Raw genomic sequence first — 18856 nt, forward strand, 5'->3', positions numbered from 1 at the left:
GGAGGAGCTGAGTATTTACAATTTGGATGATTTTTTTTGTCTACAAAATAAAAAAAAGATCATAAAGTAGGGTCTACTGAAAGAGACTCAAGAGCCGTGCACCTGACTTGGCATGTTAGCACAAGCTAATCACAGGTATTTGACTTATATCTGGTTAGCAGAAAGCCAGCTTCATCCCATGCTGCCCTCCAAGTGCCTGAAAGCAAGTGAAAGCTGAGTCAAACGTCACCCTCCTTTAGTAAAAAGATTTATCTTTTCTGTGTTTCGTTGAACTTTTTTTTTTTTTTTTTTTTTTAACGCTTTTACGCTTTTGATGCTTTTCTTTCTCTGTTATACATCCACAATTGTAGCCACTTGAGATAGTTTATTTTCACTGGCAAATCAACATGCAAAGTCACTTGTGCACTGGATGCTCTGTTATTGGCTGATGTAACCACGCTTTCGCTCCTCCCAGAAATGTCCCGATACAACCAAAACATGAACACACAGGCTGAGGAGGGGGTTGAAGCAGACACAGACACTGACACATATGCATTGAGACCCTTAGGAGACAATTGAGCAGGATTCTTCCTGTGAAAGTTGGCATTTTATTTTTTTAGGAAAATCCTGCATGCTCTACGTTTAGGATCCCAAGTTTAACCAATCAGACACGCAGCTCATGTCTGCCGCCCTATAGATGCTATAAGGGGGCTCTAAGCCCACCTCATTTCCAATTTATCCCCTGCTGATGATCGGCTTCATTACTCTGCATCAGGAATAGACGGTTGATGTTGTGGAGACTACGTTCATTTATTACACAGTCTAAGGTTTACACACTGTTGAGAAAGTTACATTGTGAAGACTCTAGAAACCATATCACTCCTTTCATTTCAGGGCAGAGGTTTGGTTTAAAGTCAGATGTGCATGAAGAGAAAGCGGTGCGTGTGTTGTGTTTGTGTAGATGGTTTATGACTGCACATATTTTTAGCTGAAGGAGAAAACAGTCTGACAAAGTAGCTGTTTTATACTCTCACATGACTATCCCTGAGGTGCCCGTTGCCATATTGTGTTTATGTCTCATACACTCCTGTCTGTGACATACAGGAGAGAAAGCACTCGCTGGCCTTATTACAAGTTTTCAGGGACTTTGCACAGCATGTGTGACAGCAGCCGGAGGGCTACAGCCAGCAGGGTGCAGCTCATGTCCTCATCCAGCAGGACACACTAATCAAATCAGATTAAAGCTGGCGCTGATTATATTACAGGCACGCATTCTTCCAGACAAGTAGGCATGGCACCGGACTTTTCCTCTATCTGCCCTTGTTAGTGTCAACTTGAGAGTGTTTTTAGGGTCACTTCAGCTGAAACACGAAAAAGAAGAGGCACTTTAAACAAGGCAGTAGTTCTAATTAAAACACTTGATGGTGCACTTCAGGGATTAATCAGGGCTTCACCTCATTTTCAGTTTCATTAACCTCCTTATTAAGAAAGCAACAGTTTGGTATTTCCTTAAATCTGAGCAAGTAAAATGAAATTCCCTGTCCAGATATAGATATATGTGATCCAATCCTTCAGGTTGGGTGCTGTTGTTTTGTGTCTGTGTATATACATAGTAGCAGCAGCTGTTGGCACAAGAAGCTTGTGAATATTTGAAGATTTTATGCTGCATCATCAAAGTATCTTTAATGTAGGGAGGGATTAAGGGTGAAACTAATACTAACAAAGAAACCAAACTTGTTATTCCTCGTCTGCTCTTTATCGAATGTGGTGCCACAGTTCAGTCGTTCCCTCGGGTGTTATTGACAAACTGTCCTCTAACTCCAGTAAATCACAGATCTAATGGAGCCAAGAGAGCAGTTTGAGGGGCACTGAGAAGAAAAATAAGATGTGGAAGAGCCATTCCAAGTTTTTCTGCTCATCACTTGTATGGACCTGTTTTCTCTGCTTGTTTTCTCAGTCTCTCATTACTGGAGAAATTTGTCCAGTGGAGACCTGACTGACTCAGAGGAGCTTTATTTTGATGTTATTGATCAGGGGAGGGACTGACCTTTATCCCTTTTATGCAGTTTTATTCATATGACCTGCAAACAACAATCACCAGTTTATATGCTGCAAGGTCAAAAATGCAGAAGCAAGTCAATTAATTCCTGCTCAGTGTGAGCTTTGAAGCCGAAAGACTGTCACCATGGGTCGGACCACCCAAGCCACACCCACAGTTTAACTTTCTGAACATCCCTGGGGTGGGCAGTCTACAGCAGAATAGAGTCATGTGTCGATCTGAAGCTCGCGACTTTGGAAAGTTAAATAACCCTTACATTAGTGTTTGGTGCATTTTATCTCACTTTTTCAAATCTGCTCTGAAAATCTGGAACAAAAAATGTCAAAGTGTTGTTTGAGAGTGGCATTTTTATCTTTTTAACTCTCATCACACAGCTCAAGAGTAAACTGAGAGGATTAGTTAAGCGGTAACACCAAATCAAGAGGCCATACTTGTCTTGTGTTGCATGTAAAAGGTCACATAATATGCAAAAATAACTTTATTAAGTCTTTTAGTGAAATTTGTGGATCTTTGGCTTTCCTCCCAGCCCACAAAATGTGACATTTAATGACCAAACCTGTACTTAGTTGTGCTTGTGACCTAAAATGAGCTGTTTGGAATTTCCAGGATTTGCTGACATCAGTGATTCCTTTTTTGACCAATCAGGAGCAAGTCTGACCTGATTGGTCCACCGGAGCAGATTACCATCCATCCTCCAACAAACCTCAGACCCTGGAAATGTGAGTATTTTAAATGCTGTGTGCTGTGGAGCAGATGTAAGAGCTTTTCCTCAGCGTCCCCCCTGTCTCTGTGTTAGCTTCAGGATGCTAACTTTAGCTGCGGTTAGCCTGTTGTTTTAGCCTGTACTGTTATAGTAAACGAGCTTCGCTGTTTTCTTAAAATTGTGCACTCTGAGCTCGTGGTGCCGCTCTCAGTGACGCCGAAGAGCGGGGCGGTATCAGCGGTGGCTCATTTACATATGAAGGTCACGCCCACTAAATCAGACCAGAGGGGCTATGAGAGCCTGGAAACAATGCTGCTGTGCTTGATTTATTGGCCTTTTGGACCAAAACATGTTGCTACCATTTCATGAAGACATCAGTGATCCATATTAAACTGCAGAAAAGGAGCATAATATGCGACCTTTAAAAGTTTATATTGAGGATCCAGAGGTAAATAACCCCTCTGAACAGAGAGACACACACTGACTGCTGCTGCTCGTCCAGCTGCAGCTCAGGGGCTGTGGGCCAGGATTAGCAGGGTGGAATGATTGCATTAACCCAGACAGAGCTCATCCCAGCAGAGAGGAAAAGTGGGATTTAGATAAATGGAAACAACTCTGAAATTGATTTCCATGTCGACTCTAACAGTTGCTTAATCTCAGCTATCTTGCTGTGAATCTAAGTCTTATTTCCGTGATTGATTGAAGACACTACTGCAGTCAGCCGGTGTTTACAAGTGTTATACAAGCACACCAGGACTAATGCATTTCTAATCATCCACAAAGGGAGTGGACTGCCTAGTGCAGACACTCTGCATGACTGGATAACTGCTGCAGATAAGAGGTGATCAGATTTATTTGTATTGCCTGTGCCTCTAAGAAGATCGAACTCTGACATCGGACCTTGAAAACAGGAGTTTAGGAAAGATTTAAAGAAAAGGACTTTTTGTAGCTTTTAGTCAGACTGACTCAGATTTGCTCTTTGATGATCTAGTCGTGTAACAAGGATCTTGGTGAGCTTGAGGCCTTGTTTTAGAGTCTGTAGTCTTAAAAAGAAATGCACTGGTATAAAAAGGGAGGTAAACACTGTGAAGGACGGCGGGATGCTTTGTAGGTCTCTTGTCTTTGACTAGAAGGTGACATCCTTGTGGCTTTTGTCTGTATCAGTGGATTTGTTGACAGATATATTTTCCATAATTGAACTGGAAAGAGCAATTGTGTTTATTTAGTCAACTATGTCACCACTTTTACTCCATGTTTGAACAATCTGTATTTTAGAACATCAAAACACACAAGTACTTCCTCATCCAGGACTTGTGTTTTTCTGTTAAATTTTTGAATCTTAGATGGCAAGTAGCAAGTAGTTTTAAAATGTCACTCCTTTTCCCAGACTGTCTGTCATATCCCTGCAGGCAAGGTAGCATACCTGCCAGGAAGAAACGACACTTAACAGAGCTAAAACGGTCCCACAGTTAGCCGTCAGCTCTGCCTCTTCCGCTGCTCTTTTTTAAATGTGTAAGTTTTAGTCAAACCCCAGCATGTCATTTCTTTATAAGATATCCTCTTTACGTCACTAAAACACCTTCATCTCTCTTCTCTCCTGACACACACACACACACACACACACACACACACACACACACACACACACACACACACACACACACACACACACACACACTTTATGGTCTTTTGTTCTATTTTGGTGAAAAGCAGTCTCAGCAAGCGATCGTGTCATACGCAAGTCCTTTGTTCTCCTGTGCGTCGCTCAGGATCTAAATCTGGTGAAGGCTGACACCTCTTGATGTTGTGAAATGGACGGGTGCTGTGTTGCAAAGTGGAGGCCATGAATCACTTGAGATGGTTTTTGAAGAATTAGAGCACAGCCAAGGAGGGAGAGGGGATGAAGATAAAGACTTTAAAATGTGGCCACAGATGATCTCAAGCTTTGCATGAGGTGGCCTTTTTTCCCTTTTTTCCCTTTTTTCTTTTGGACTGTGTGGTTTAGCCTCCTAATTGCTGGAGAGTTTCCCAAAGTCACCATATGTTCTGTGGTGCTGGGCTTTGATAAATGATTATGTACTGAGAACAACAGGGGATATCTGTCTAAGCATCAGTAAATCTTTTAGAAATCCCCACCCATGGGTGCAACAAATAAAAGTGATATTGATGAAAGCAGAGGGACTGTCTTTCATCCTCTCTGCCTGGTGCATGCAACACTAAGTAAGCACAAGCAAGAAGTAACTTTTCCAAAGCAGTGCTGACTTTTCTGTTTGCCAGCCAGAGATGGATTTGGGCCCAAAAGGACTCCTGGATTGTACAGCAGAATGCCCCACCAAAAGTTAAAGATACTTTGTATAAAATGTACACAGAAAATCAAATGAAAAAACGTTGAATCTACAGACACTATGATGCATTCACTTCCCAATGATTTAACAGCACCTGCCTAGCAGGGTAGGGTCTGCCCTTTGTTCCCACATTTCTGAGACATTTTCAAAATTGGGTCTTGGGTTCCAACATTTCCAGTTCAATTTAAAACCTATCCTGGAACATATGGCGCAAAGGGTTGTGGGAACATAGGGCTATGGGACCACTGGGATGTGGGAACGTAAGGCTGTGGGAACACAAGGTTGTGGTAACTCAGGGCTGTGGGACCATTTGGCTATGGAACTATTCGACTGTGGGTTTACTGGATGTGGGAACACTGGGATTAGGGATCATTGGGCTGTGGGAACAATGGGCTGTGGGAACACTGGCTATGGAAACATAGGGCTGTGGGGCCATTTGGCTGTGGGTTTACTGGCTGTGGGAACATTGGGTTGTGGGACCACTGGAATGTGGGAAAGTAAGGCTGTGGGAACACAAGGTTGTGGTAACTCAGGGCTCTGGGACCATTTGGTTGTGGCAACAATGGGCTGTGGAAACAATGGGCTGTGGGAACATTGGGTTGTGGGATCATTGGGCTGTGGAACTCTTGGACTGTGGGAACATAGGACTGTGGGACCATTTGGGTGTGGAACCATTGGGCTGTGGGTTCACTGGCTGTGGGAACATTAGGTTGTGGGACCATTGGGCTTTGGGTTTACTGGCTATGGGAACATTGGGTTGAGGGACCATTGGGCTTTGGGTTTACTGGCTGTGGGACCATTTGGCTGTGGGAACAATGGGCTGCCGGAACACTGTCTGTGGGATCATTTGGATTTCCCTCTGGGAATTTGTACTCTTTTCAGAGCTTATCTGGCCCATTAATTTAACTTTCCTGGAGTTTAATTTGTGAACAAGAATCATCAAAAAATGCAATACTTTATGTTGAGCTAATGGTATTTTACAGAGCAAACACCTCAGGCTGTTTCCTCTGCCTACACAGGCACAGACACACCCATCAAACTGAGATGTCTCTCATCAAAGTCAGAGATGTAATATTGGGCCTCTTTCCCTCCATGATTCTGCATTTTTGGATCACACTTTGAATGACAATTCATCTTTTCTGTGTTTGTGCCATCACAGGTGTCTAAAGAAAAAAATGACAGTAGAAGATTTTCAGAAGAAGAAAACTGTCTCCCACTAGGCCAATGTTTTATGCAGTATTGTGTGGGATTGACAATGAGAGCGAGATGAGCCAAATCTAGTCCTGTATGTCTACAACCTGCCAGAGCATGTACGTAGGATGACAGCAGACATAGTTTTCAACAGGAAAATGCTGTCAGAGGCTCAGCACCAGAAAAGAAACAGGCTGAAGAACAGATTTGAGGTTAAACACTAAATTACTGAAGACACCATGGGATTCTACTCACAGATTTTTGAGATTACCTCTCACAGCTCTGAAGGTATAGGAACTTTTAACTCTGTGTGACTCTTTTAAAACCATTTGTCTATAAACTGCATCATTTAGTTTCAACTGAAGGAGTAGATTGTTTTTCTTGTTTCCCATCTTACAAAAGGTCAGAGTAAATTACATTTGGACTTATATCTCACCTGTCATGAAGTGGAAAGATCACCGTAGTAGCTGCTGATTAACATTTAATGTGTATGTTTTTTATCATTCTGCCCTGATTTAACAATATGTCTGAGGTTTTCAGTTAGAAAGGAGTCAAAACTGACTAAAGCATCTTTTGAATCCTGAGTTTCATAACATGTTGTAACTTCACAGTTTTATCCACCTGTAAAGATTTATAAAGAACTCAATCATTGTTTCGTAAATAGGCATCATTTCTGTGATTAATAACAGAATGTCTTATTAATACCTTCAGCAGGCTATGACTTTGGGTGCTTTTTGGAAAATGACAGCATTGTATGAGCTTTGTATTCTTCTTTTGAAATATTCAAACTTCAGTCCCTGGAATAGTTTCAGTTGCAGTTTATTGAACTTAAAATAAAAAAAGGGTATCACAACAAACCCAACATGTGTTCTCCTCCAAACAAGACCTTGATCATTCAAAGTTACTCAAATCATTTGTTTTAATAAAGTGAATATGATGTCACCTCAAAAAAAGAAGTTGTTGTGAATCTCTTACAAGGCATGATAAAAGTCCTGCTCCAAAAACATGCACATCAAACATTAAACTGTATTTATAGTGCCACCTAGTGGAAACAGGTGACATCTTTTATACTTTGATGTTCTTGTTTATCTCTAGATTAATCCACCTGAAATGTACAGAGCTTGGCCAGAACATTTAAATATGAAACTGTGTTTTTGTTGGAGGACATGTCTTTAGTGGAATGACAAGATTTGAGGCTTTGGTATCAAGTTATTGTCACTCGAATACAAAACAAATAAATCTGCTAAAAATTCCACTGTTTTGAATGAAAGATGCTGTTTCAACTGTCATTTGCATTAGATATACTGTTGACAGGTTATAATGCACTATTAACACCCTTTAAGAAAGTCCAACCTTTAAGTCGTTTGTTGATGGAACATTACAAGAGTTTTGTTTGATGATTCACTCATAAACAAATTTCAGATTTGCCTGGTTGGACCCTTTCTCTCAGAGCTGTGCTGTAACATCTGAGGGCAGGTAGACTTAACTTCAACTGAATCAGTCACATTTGTAATTAGTGATCTTGTGTAATTCCACAGCTTTTACAAACTTTAAATGAGCTGCAGACTTAATAAGTATGAGTATGAGTAGCAAACCAGAAGCCAGAAGCAAATCAAAATAATGCTTCACAAAGAATAAAGCTACATTGACAAAAAAAAACTGCAGGGAGTGTTTTGGGGTTTTTTTCTTTTCTTTTTATTTATAAATCATACAAATTACATTGGTTATTCACATTATACAAATGTACAATAATTACATTTTAAGCACATTTAGATCCAAATTAGAGCTGTCAAATCAAATATCCAAACAAACTTTTCCATCCTACAGCACAAATCTCTGCTGTGTAAAACTATGGAGCAGGTTCTTCGTCCCCTTTGTAGCCACCATCATCATTGACCCACTCCAGTTTGCTTATAGGAGCACATGAGGATCAGATGATGCTTAACAAAAGTCAACACATTTATCACAAAGCATCTCATGAACCCTAAAGTGTACCCCAGGGCCTCATTTGTAAACCTTAGTTCGGCCTCTTATTCAATGAAGACACATATTCTCCTGAAAGGCTGCTGGATTTTAATCATAACACAGAGATAATTATCTGGATTAGAGCGTTTCTGTCCTGCTGTCCACGGAGAGTTCAGGTACCTGTCTGATGCTCCCACAGTAAGAACTGGCTGCCCCAAATGCTGTGTTCTTCCCCCTATGTTATTTTCTCTATTTGCTGATGTATTCTAGATCAGCGACAAACATTTTGCTCTCTTTAAATATGCAGAAGATGGTCCTTGTTGTGCTGTTACACCTTTGAAAACTGAGAGGCCTTGGCGTCAGACGAACAGTTTTAAAACTAGTGTACAAATCTAATACTGAGTCCATTTTCCTGCCTGGTATGGTTGCTTGAACTACAGGGACAAGGACGACAGTTCAGAGCATCAAAGCAGATGGTTCCCATCCTCTCATCCAGAGTGGGATAAAATCATGTACTTTAAAATATGACGAATGAGCTCCAATATCTGATATGAAGTGCCATAAATGTGCAGTTCAGTCAGACAACTCGTGTTTGACTTGTTTATTTAGTAGAAAATATATTTTATGTTTGGCGTCCAGGCTCCAGCCTCATCACTCCTCACAGATAGGATTATATGACAACATTGAGGAGTGATGAGCTAAACAAACTGAACACAATCCCTCCTGGAGCCTGCAGGTGGTTGCTGGGGTGGTGGTGGGGGCAAAAGAACATGCAGCGTTACAAACGCAGAGCAGAGGCATTGACAGGCAGAGAGAGATGGGAGATTTCTGGTTTAAATAGACCGCCCAATTGAGAGTATGTGATAGGAAGATGGTTTTGATGTGTGAGACATGTGATATGTGCATAGCAGTGCAGCTCGAGTTGTCTGCCTGAACTAGCTCACAGTCTCGCCCTATCTTTGTTGTTCTGCTTGTTTGTTGTACTGATTGTGTGAGTGTGATTGGAGGGTGGGGAGCACAAGATAAAATTCCACTTTAAAGGACGATAAAGACTTATTCTACCTTGTGAATTCAGTGTACTTTCAATGCTGTAAACTGCTTTACTCAGTAATGTTGATTAATGACTGCACTATGGAAACAAAGCTGTTAATAATCTTGAAAATAACAAATCCGTTCTGTTAAACTAAGCTGTTTTACTAAGCCAGCGTCACATGTTGTCCAGGTTTAAATGGGACAGAGTGAAGATATTTTCCACCTTTAGTTCCTCCAAAGGTTTCATACCTAAAGAAAGGAGAGGGAACAGTTTGTTAATAATGAACTATACTTTCTATGTTCAAAAAATATTCAACATCTTTAAGTTGAATTCAATAGACTGATCTAAAACATGGGATGATCTTCATTATTTCCAGTATTTAATCCTTCATTTGACTCATGAAAGGTGAGTCAGCAGCTGACAGTGCAGTTTGTGATTAGCTGCGGCTTTTTAGTCATTCACAAAATTCATAGCAAATTCATTTTTTTTATTTAAAAAAAAAAGTCTGAATGCTGTGAGAATGATTACAAGGATTCATATCTCTCTATTGCTGTTTCTTGGCAACAGCTCTGAATCACCTATTCGTCAAATGTTCTCATTTCCTCCTGTAGCCCAGAAAAGCTCATTTAAAGCTTCAAAAATGCTGTTTCTAATTGAACCATGGATGAAATGTGCCCCCAAAGATGATTACAGACGTCAAACTGGAAAACGCTGTCTCCACTGCTTGTAAAGTGAAAGAGTTTACGCAAGTCTTGTGATTTCTGCTGACGTGATGATGATCAGTGCATTTAGCCCCTCCCACTTACAGCTCTGTGTATCTCTTCCAGTCGGCTTTGCTGAGGGACGGGCTGGTCACAGCCAGGGCAGAGTTCACATGAGCCTGACACAGCAGCAGGCCAGGCTGGATGGAGGCAGTGTTGTCCCGGACAAACTCATCCTACAGACACAACAAGAGTTCTGAAGCACATAGGAGCTTATCTGAGCAAAAACCAATGTAGAGTTTGGGCTCATAATGAGCTGGTTCTGCATTGATAACAAAAACAAACGTGAACGTAATACAGTTAACACTGGAATAATGCTATGGCTCTCTCTTTGCTGTTCATAGTTTTCACTCACATTTGCCCTTTTGTAGTTGTTTTTGATGTTTTTTACGTCTTCTTGCAAGCGCTCTATCTGCTCAGCACCAAGCTCTTTAAATCCGCTCTGGATGGAGGGCATAAAAGTGGGTGGAGCAGAGCCACCAGGGTCACGAACACCTGGTCTAGTGGAGTCATGGGTCGAGGAGTTTGGTCTACAGACGCAATGAGAGTTCTGAAAAGGGAAACAGAGAGGAAAGGATATGAGAGGAAGAGCAAAAAGAGCTCTGAAATGTGCCGCTGCGAGGAGACAGTATTCACAGAGGACTGTGTTAATATAAGCACATTGTGTTACTGTGTTTTATGAAACCAGGGAAGATATTTTTTAATGTTTGCCAGGACTTTGAGAAATTTACATCAAGTTTTTAAACAGACAAGCTTATTTCCTGTTAATTTTTATCTACACAAGCTCAGGGAACATTAGAAGAAAATGTGACCAGTAAAAGTGCTTAAATAATTAACTATTTTATCATTGTTTACTTGAGTGCTCTTGACTAATATTTAACAGTTAATGTAGTGTGAAAAAAACATATTTTATGAGCAGGAGCTGGTGTGCTGCAGCTCTAGGAGAAGATAAGGAATCAGATCATCGTGGGTTGATGTCACTGAGGCTTTGATTGTTGATGACTGTGATTAAACCGTCTTGTAAATAGAGTTATACAACACACTGGTCTGATGCCAGTACTACTCACCAGCCCAGAAACTGGGGAATTTCTTGACTCTGATTCATCGGGACTTTCAAAGTAGAGTCTCCAAATGTTGCCTTGTTCCCCTTCTGTTTGAAACGGACTGGACTCCGGAGGACACATGGACTGATCCAGAACCCCTACTGGTTCCCCTTCTACAACTGAGTCATCTGAGCTACAGCTGTTGTTGGGAAAGTCCATGGAGGACAGGCTCAGTTCGCTTTCTGAGCAAGAGGTCGGCTCCTGAAACAGGTTAGGTCAGATAAGACTTATCACCAGAAAAGGAGCCAAAAAAAACAACAACTCATTTTCCCACACTGCACTGTTGCATTAGCACAAAGAAACCCTGTCTCAAAGCAAAAATCAAATGTTTTCAGTGCTTTTTTTCTGTAGAGCAGCAGACATACGTGCAATGAGCTGTTGTGGAAGGCTTCAAGCTGAGCATTGTAGAGCAAAGCCTTCAGGTCAGCTCCGGTGAACTGCTCAGTCTTCTCTGCCATCTGCTCCAGGTTTACATCAGCTGCAAAAATCACACCACCACTCAGAGCCTTCAGGATCTCCACACGTGCTTCCTGGAGGTGTGTCACAGGAGGAAACAGTTTGTTAACAGATTGTTTAACGCTGCATATCTGTGATGAATCACTGATAAACTTAGTTTTGTTTCTTTCTAGGATTTTTGCGGACATAATTATGTGAATTAAAATAACTTTAGTGTCCTGACCTGGTCAGGAGGAGGGCAGTAGAGGGACTTGTCCAGTCGTCCAGGTCTCAGAAGGGCTGGATCAATTAGATCTGGGCGGCTGGTTGCAGCTAACACGTATACACCTGCAAAAGTTAACATGAAGGAATTGATTTTTTAAAGTTACTTTTTGGGGCTTTTTATGCCTTTGATCAGATAGATAATGGCAGTGGACAGAGTAGGAAACAGGGCAAGAGTGGGGAGTGACATGCAGGAGAGAGACCACAGGCTGGATTTGAACCCCGAGCACGACCTAGACCGCTAGGACATCTGCGCTTTGAGCAAGGAATTCATGATCATATTTTCAGCAAAGACTGCAGCAGAAGGAAATTCTGATTTTCTCCGAAAGTAAAAAAAAAATCTGCCACTCAAGTATTCTGTAGCTCACTCAGCTCAATCAGTTTTACAGATATATTTTCTTAAGATGGCATTAAAGATGCTTAGTAACTCCATGATCATCAGATGACTCCCAAATAAGAAGGTAATTTTATGTATTTTCTACAAAAACATTGCCGCCGTCAATAAAATAAGACACCCTTATTGTCACTCTTACTGTCTTACTGTGCAGACTCACTAAATATGACTCACCTTGCAGCCCCTCCACCCCGTCCAGCTGTGTGAGGAGCTGGTTGACCACTCGGTCAGTCACACCCGTGCTGTCGTGTCCTCTTCTTGGAGCCAGGGAGTCAAACTCATCAAAGAACAAAATGCACGGCTTAGCAGCTTGTGCCCTGAAGCAAAAGAGGGAATAATGTGTTTCTGTCTCTTTATGTTGGTATTAAAGAGCCTTAATGTTGTTAAATTCTAGTTTTAGGAACTTCATGAGTAAAAAGGAAGTGACAGACTGTTAAATGTTCGCTAACCTCTGGAAGACATCACGGACTCCCTGCTCACTGGCCCCGATGTATTTACTCAAAAGTTCAGGTCCCTGGAAAAACATTAAGATCCTGTGTCAGTAAAGACACACACACACACACATACAGCAGTCGTGGCCCAAATTACCTTGATGCTGATGAAGTTCATGCCACTGTCTTTAGCTACAGCTCTGGCCAGCAGGGTTTTCCCTGTACCAGGGGCTCCATACAGCAGTATTCCAGAGCGATGACGGATTGGAAGATTAGAGAACAGGAGAGGGTACTGCAAAACATTAAAAACCCAGAATCAGACTCAAACAGTTCACCCTTTTAGTCCATATAATGTTGAGAGAAGATCTCTAGTTCCTGCATGATTTAATGTAAAATGGGCAAATATAAAGGATCGAAATATGACCCATCATTTTTTAAATAAATTTTATATGGAGTCTTTTGTCATACGTAATTTAACCTGCTTCTTGTTTAACAAGAAATGAATGAAAATAATTAATTTGATTTCAGAGGATCCTGTTTAAAAAGCAGAAGGCTGAGATTTCATCAGAAAATGCTGCTTGCATACAAAAATAATAGCGACCATGTTCTTCAAACATTTTTAGTGATATAGCTAAAAGTTAAACATTTGGAGGCTTTGAAATTTGAGTTTGTTATTTGTCTTTGAAAGTACGAGTGAGGTACCTAATGGAATATATTTTAACTAAATAAATCAGAGTAACAAAACGATCCACTCAGTAACTGTTTATTTTAACTCTTGATAGTTCCTGCTTAACTTCTCAGCCTTAAATTTGTGTTTCAGGAAAGTCATTTTCATGAATGCACTGCCATCATCCCTTCATTTATTTGTAATAAATAAATGGTGCCATCAGCTAAACAGAAACACAATACAGTGCTCTTTGAGACTGACACTGACCTTCGCAGGCAGCAGGATGGTATCCATTAGCTGCTTTCGCACCTCCTTCAGCCCCCCGACCCTTTCCAATCCCACTCCACTTGGGGTATGGAGATCTGCACCCCACAGGGAGGGGGGAGTAAATCTCTTCAGAGCCTGTTCAAAGTCCCGCTTTAAAAGACATGAACCTAAGAGACAAAAAAAGACGAGGATGAGGCACGACAGACTGACAGAATCCTTGAGACCAAATCAAAAGAAACACTAAGTAGTTGTATTAAGAGTGTTACTTTGGTCCCCGTGTCCTCTTCGCACAGTGCTCTCATGGACAGCCCTCTTAAACAGTAGGACCAGGTCTTGAGGTGTGTATCCCTCCGTTTCCTTGGCAACAGCAGCCAAGTCTTTAGTGGGTAAAGTCTCCTCAGGTGAGCTGTTTTTCCTGCTGATGAGGTGACCCAGGATTTCTTCCCTTTGTGCCTAAAAACAAAAATAAACACATTGTTTGGCGGCCTGTTTTCACTTTTGACATTAAGTGTCTTTGTGTCTGTCTGCCAACGAGTGTGTGTGTGTGTGTGTGTGAGTGCAAACCTGGTTGAGTGGCTGGATGTGGGTGAAGCTTTGGATGAAGTGAGACCCCTGCACCTCTGTCAGGGAGGGATGGAGGGAGTGCTCACTCTGACTGGTGATGATCAGACACACCAGGCTGGAGTGACTCACCGCTTCATCCACCACGTCTTTCAAACCTGCAGCCACAGACAAACAAAGCAGGCCTGTGATTATCCACAGTCCTATGATGATAGGTGTAAAAACAAATATAATAGATGAATAATCCAAGGTTTACTCTGAGCTATGTGCAGCTGCAACAGCGCTTCAGGGCCGTGCTCATGTTCTGGTGAAGACGGTGCCCTGGTTATGTGATCCAGGTCATCGAGGAGAACAACTGAAGGTTGCCTCCACTCTGCCTGTTCAAAAGCCTCCTGCAGCATCTGTCTCACTGTTTCTGCTCTTTTTCCTGAGGAGACAAATCATGAAATCAGTGAGAAACACATCCAGCGACTTTTCTTTGATACAGAGTATGTTTAAGGAGGATGTTTATACTTTGAAGCTTTTTGCAGTCCACCACCTCCACGTGTGCATCCAGATCTGCTCTGGCTTTACCACAGAGCGCCCTGGACAGGGTGCTCTTTCCACTCCCCTGTGACGATGCATAAAACAGTAGAACTTAAACAGAAAATAACATTAATCAATAATTATGAAGACCATATCCAATAGTCTTGAATTCTTATTGCTGCACGACAGTGGCTACATCCCCCACCAGCATAAGTTACAGTCCCAAGTATTTCAATCCAGGACAGAAAATACTTGAAGTTGGACTCTGTAGAGTTCAGTAATAGTGGTACTTTGAGTGATAAAATTAAATAATAATATAAAATGAAATAAATAGAAAAAAATCAAATAGCTACCATAGCACCAGTTATAAGCAGAGCCCCTCCTTTGAGTCCTCTGCCAGCAGAACCAAGCTCCCTTGCTAGCGGAGAACCCAGAAGGCTATGGGAGATGAATTCAAATCCAGTTCTGCTGAGCTCATCGATCCCACTGGGAAGAGAAGACGAATAAAGATATAGAATATGAAACAAACTGACAGAGATCTTATTTCTAAAACACACACACAAGCTGACCAAAAAATGACACACTTACCTAAGACTGCTGAGGCAGGGAAGCTCTGGTTTGAGTTCCTCCACGGTAGTCCTCACAGCTGGCTCGGTCTCTTGCTGTCGGTCTATCTACAGGTCACACAAAGTGAAAAGTTTGAGCCTTTTCGAATCATAAAACTCTGAGGGATGCTTCTTTATGCGTAACAAAAATGCATTTAGCTATTTCCTGACATAACATGCAAACAAATACCTGTATATTTTGCTTTTGGAGAACAGCAGGTGTTAGTAAAAACAGCTGGTCTAGAGGCTCACTCTCTGGTTCTGGTTTCAGCACAGTGGACGCAAACTCTAGCTTTGCTGTAGATACGAAGAAAAAAATGAGGGTTTTTCTTTTTGTTTGCAGCTTTAAATAACCTCATTTGACCTCATTAAAATCATATAACAGAGCAAAAAAATCACCATCGTTTCCATGAAGGAGGATGATGCCAGACCGTGCAGTCAGACAGGCTAAAGGCTCATGACTCTGAGTGTTCAGCCATCCAAAGAAAGCTGCCTGGATTTCCTCATCATCCTCAGACTGGATAAAAAGTCAAAGATCAAGTAGGCATAAGAAAAGAAGGCAGCTTAAAACGTAATCAGCTTTGAAACTAAAACCTTTCGGAGGCTAATATTTGAGTAACCAACAAAAAAATCTTTTAACACTACATTGTAATCCGACAGTGCTGTTGCATCACTCACCAGGGGGTTGAGAGGCTGCAGGCGGATGAGGGAGGCTACTTTGATGGTTGATTTGACCGGCTTTATTCTCACTGTTGAATGTGGAATGATGTTCAACCTCTTTGCCAAACGCTGTGGGATCTAAAAACCATTCAAAATTTTAATAGGAAGTGGTCTACAAACAGAAAGTGAAATTAATCATATGATGCAGGGGGCAAATAAAGTAACTATTCCTCCAACTGAGAGCCAACTCACCCAGACTCTTCCAGAGTGGATGTCTCCCTTGGTGGGATTCATTTCTTTGCCTGTTAGCTTCTCCACACCATGACAAACCACCCTGACAACCATGGTTCCCTCTTCTTTCTCACTCTCTTCTCCATCTGTAGAAGCTTCAGTCATTACTACATTTTTCTTCTTCTCTGTGGCTTGCTTGACGCTGTCCCTTGATTCTTTTGGTGAGGGAACTTTGGAAATAAGGCCATAAGTAACAGGACACTGTCCTCCCGCCAGCCCAGCATGCGAGCAATGGCTCCAAGGAAATATATGTATGACACCTGTTGCTACCTGATTTATAGTGCAAAGAGAGTCAGGGGGTGAACAGCACACCCGGTAGACAGAGTCTGTGAACAGGACAGGGACTTCTGGTACAGGTGGAAGCTCTTCCACCAGATTACTTCCTCTTACGATGTCAAATAGGCTCCTCTTTAAGCCAGCCCACAGGGAGACAGAGGGTACTGAATCCATATTTTGCTGCTGAAAGTGCTGAAAGTGCTGATTCTCTTGAGCCTCTACTGGAGAACCACTGAAGTTGTCTGTTCCACCTCGGCTCTTGGGAGAAACATTAAGTTCTGTGAACTGCTCCAGGCGACCATAGGGGACAGATGGAGAAAGTGATCCTGGACAGGATAGAAATAAATGTAGGTGTTATTGTTGCAACCACTAACACAACATTTCTTGGTATCAAAACACAATGACACAAAAAAACAAAATCAAATATTCATAAATGTATCTATAAGATCACACACCACACAGCTATGTTTACCTTTGCTTGGATTTTTCAGTTTGGGAAAATCAAATTCAATAGTCTGCCCAGCACATTACGTGAGTTAATGTTCATTCTGACCTATTCGGATGTAGATGGCAGTGTGGCTGTTCACCCACACAGGAAACACAGCATCTTGGAAAACTACTCGAATCTGGTCCAACAGATTTTGCTCCAGTGCGTCACTGTGGAGCTCCTGGGAATTGAGTGAGAAGAGGCATTTGATTTTCTTATTGGTGTACTTGTTTTTTTTTTCTTTCATAGGGGTATATTATGACAAAGGCAGAACATTTTGCTTTAAACTCTCACAACTTTTACATAATTAAATTCTTTTTCACACCCCAGGTAACAAATAACTGTTTGTCACATTGGCAAGCACCTACCAAGATCTCCCAGTCATCAGATGACAGGGGCTCGACAAATACTTGTTGGACTGATGAGACCTGGTGACATGGTCTCAGGAACCCCTAAGGGAAACCACACATGCAGTCAGCCAACACAAACTATAAGTGGGACAGTGACATGTAAAGTACAAAAAAACATGTAAGAAGTTTGTTTAAAAGTTTAGTTTACATTTATGTTGGTTTCATAGTATTTTATATTACGTTTCTACCATTTTAACCAATTAAAAAATAAATAAATAAAATCAATCAATATTACATTTATTGAAAAATATCAGACTTCTTTATGTGTCACATTGGTATCACCAATTGACATCATCAATTTACCCACTGACCCTGTATTTCACAGAATCACAGCATGTAAAATCAAATACAGTTTGAATATGACATTTTGTTTACATGATTTTTTTAAGTGGAGCAGATTTTGTTTCAAGTTCATGCATACCTGATCTCCATCATTCAGACCAAGCTTCTCTCCCAGTTGTCTACACAGCTCCACTTTATGGCTGTCTTGGTTGGAGGAGGCCCTGTTCTGAGTCCAGCTGAGGAATACAGGAAGTCCATTGCCCCAAGACAACTCTACAGCTTGGTCCTGAGTACAGACACAAAATCACAACTGTTGCGTTAGTAATCACTAGATTGCCAAACTATTTATTCAAAATCCAAGACTGTCAAAAGATTTTCCTTGTCATAACACAATTTCATGACTTTACAGTGTTCCTCAGCCATCCTGGCTTTGACTACCTCTGTCCAAAGTCTGAGGTCCTGTGTTAAGGGGTCAGAGGAGGGTCGATATAACTCACAACTGACTTAACAGAAAACAAGGATGGCTTAAAACTGGTACAGGAACCAGAATATTTACCAGTCTCACTAACACATACAATTGACATGTACAATATTGACGAGCCCATGATTTCTAATTTCAAGGTGATAAAAGGTGTGTTCTCAACACCGATAAGAAATCAGATTTGACTAAATCTCGCTTTGCTTTTGATGACCACACATCTGGCACAAGCAGTTTATCCTTGCATATCTAATCCTTGTAGTCCACTGCAATGGATCGAGGGATCACTAAGTTATGATAACTAAGTTAAGTTCTACTTAACTCAAACTAAAAAATCTAGCTAAGCTAACTCACCTCTTTCAAGGAAAGATGTGAAACCAGCGTCGGTGGTAGTTGAAGAAAGCAGTTCTTCGTGTTGTTAAAAACAACAGTGACATGTTGAATGCCATGTTTACTGAACATAGTCTCACAGGAAAATACTGTTTTGCAGACTGTATCCGCTAACAGAAAACGTAGTTACCCTCCATATTAGTGGAAGACTGCCCACGCCAGTCTGCGAAACAGAAAGAGACCAAAACAACGGATGACGAGAAGTGATGAAATACTTTCACAATAAGATATTAAAATGATGCGCTTAGTTGAGGTACAGTGAAAAAGAAAGTCAGT

At 41.3% G+C, this 18856-nt stretch overlaps 1 protein-coding gene across 1 annotated transcript; it reads right to left on the minus strand.

The window, feature by feature from the left end:
* Positions 1–7958: 7958 nt before the first annotated feature.
* On the minus strand, positions 7959–18756 carry pex1 (peroxisomal biogenesis factor 1). Its single transcript, XM_074687406.1, has 24 exons — positions 18545–18756; positions 17852–17998; positions 17389–17472; positions 17087–17201; positions 16219–16859; positions 15985–16104; positions 15706–15823; positions 15497–15603; positions 15290–15375; positions 15055–15187; positions 14690–14786; positions 14433–14603; positions 14180–14334; positions 13882–14068; positions 13616–13782; positions 12839–12973; positions 12700–12764; positions 12425–12567; positions 11819–11922; positions 11505–11669; positions 11104–11340; positions 10392–10586; positions 10082–10212; positions 7959–9523 (listed from the first exon to the last, which is right to left on the minus strand). The coding sequence occupies exons 1-24, from the start codon at positions 18650–18652 to the stop codon at positions 9439–9441; spliced, it is 3696 nt and encodes a 1231-aa protein (XP_074543507.1). The 5' UTR covers positions 18653–18756; the 3' UTR covers positions 7959–9438.
* Between the last annotated feature and the right edge of the window lie 100 nt (positions 18757–18856).

This window comes from Halichoeres trimaculatus, unplaced genomic scaffold (genome assembly GCF_033239565.1).
Source record: "Halichoeres trimaculatus isolate MK-OKI-2021-1 unplaced genomic scaffold, fHalTri1.1 fHalTri1_scaffold_14, whole genome shotgun sequence".
NCBI classification, from domain to species: Eukaryota; Metazoa; Chordata; class Actinopteri; order Labriformes; family Labridae; genus Halichoeres; species Halichoeres trimaculatus.

What these genes read in the sequence shown, in the direction of transcription:
- pex1 (XM_074687406.1), bottom strand. Translation starts at nt 18,652, where the DNA reads ATGTTCAGTAAACATGGCATTCAACATGTCACTGTTGTTTTTAACAAC. An exon ending in CTGATGACTGGGAGATCTTG is followed by an intron (nt 17,202 to 17,388) that starts GTAGGTGCTTGC and finishes CTCAATTCCCAG; the next exon opens with GAGCTCCACAGTGACGCACT. An exon ending in ATTCCCCAGTTTCTGGGCTG is followed by an intron (nt 10,587 to 11,103) that starts GTGAGTAGTACT and finishes TTCCCTTTTCAG; the next exon opens with AACTCTCATTGCGTCTGTAG.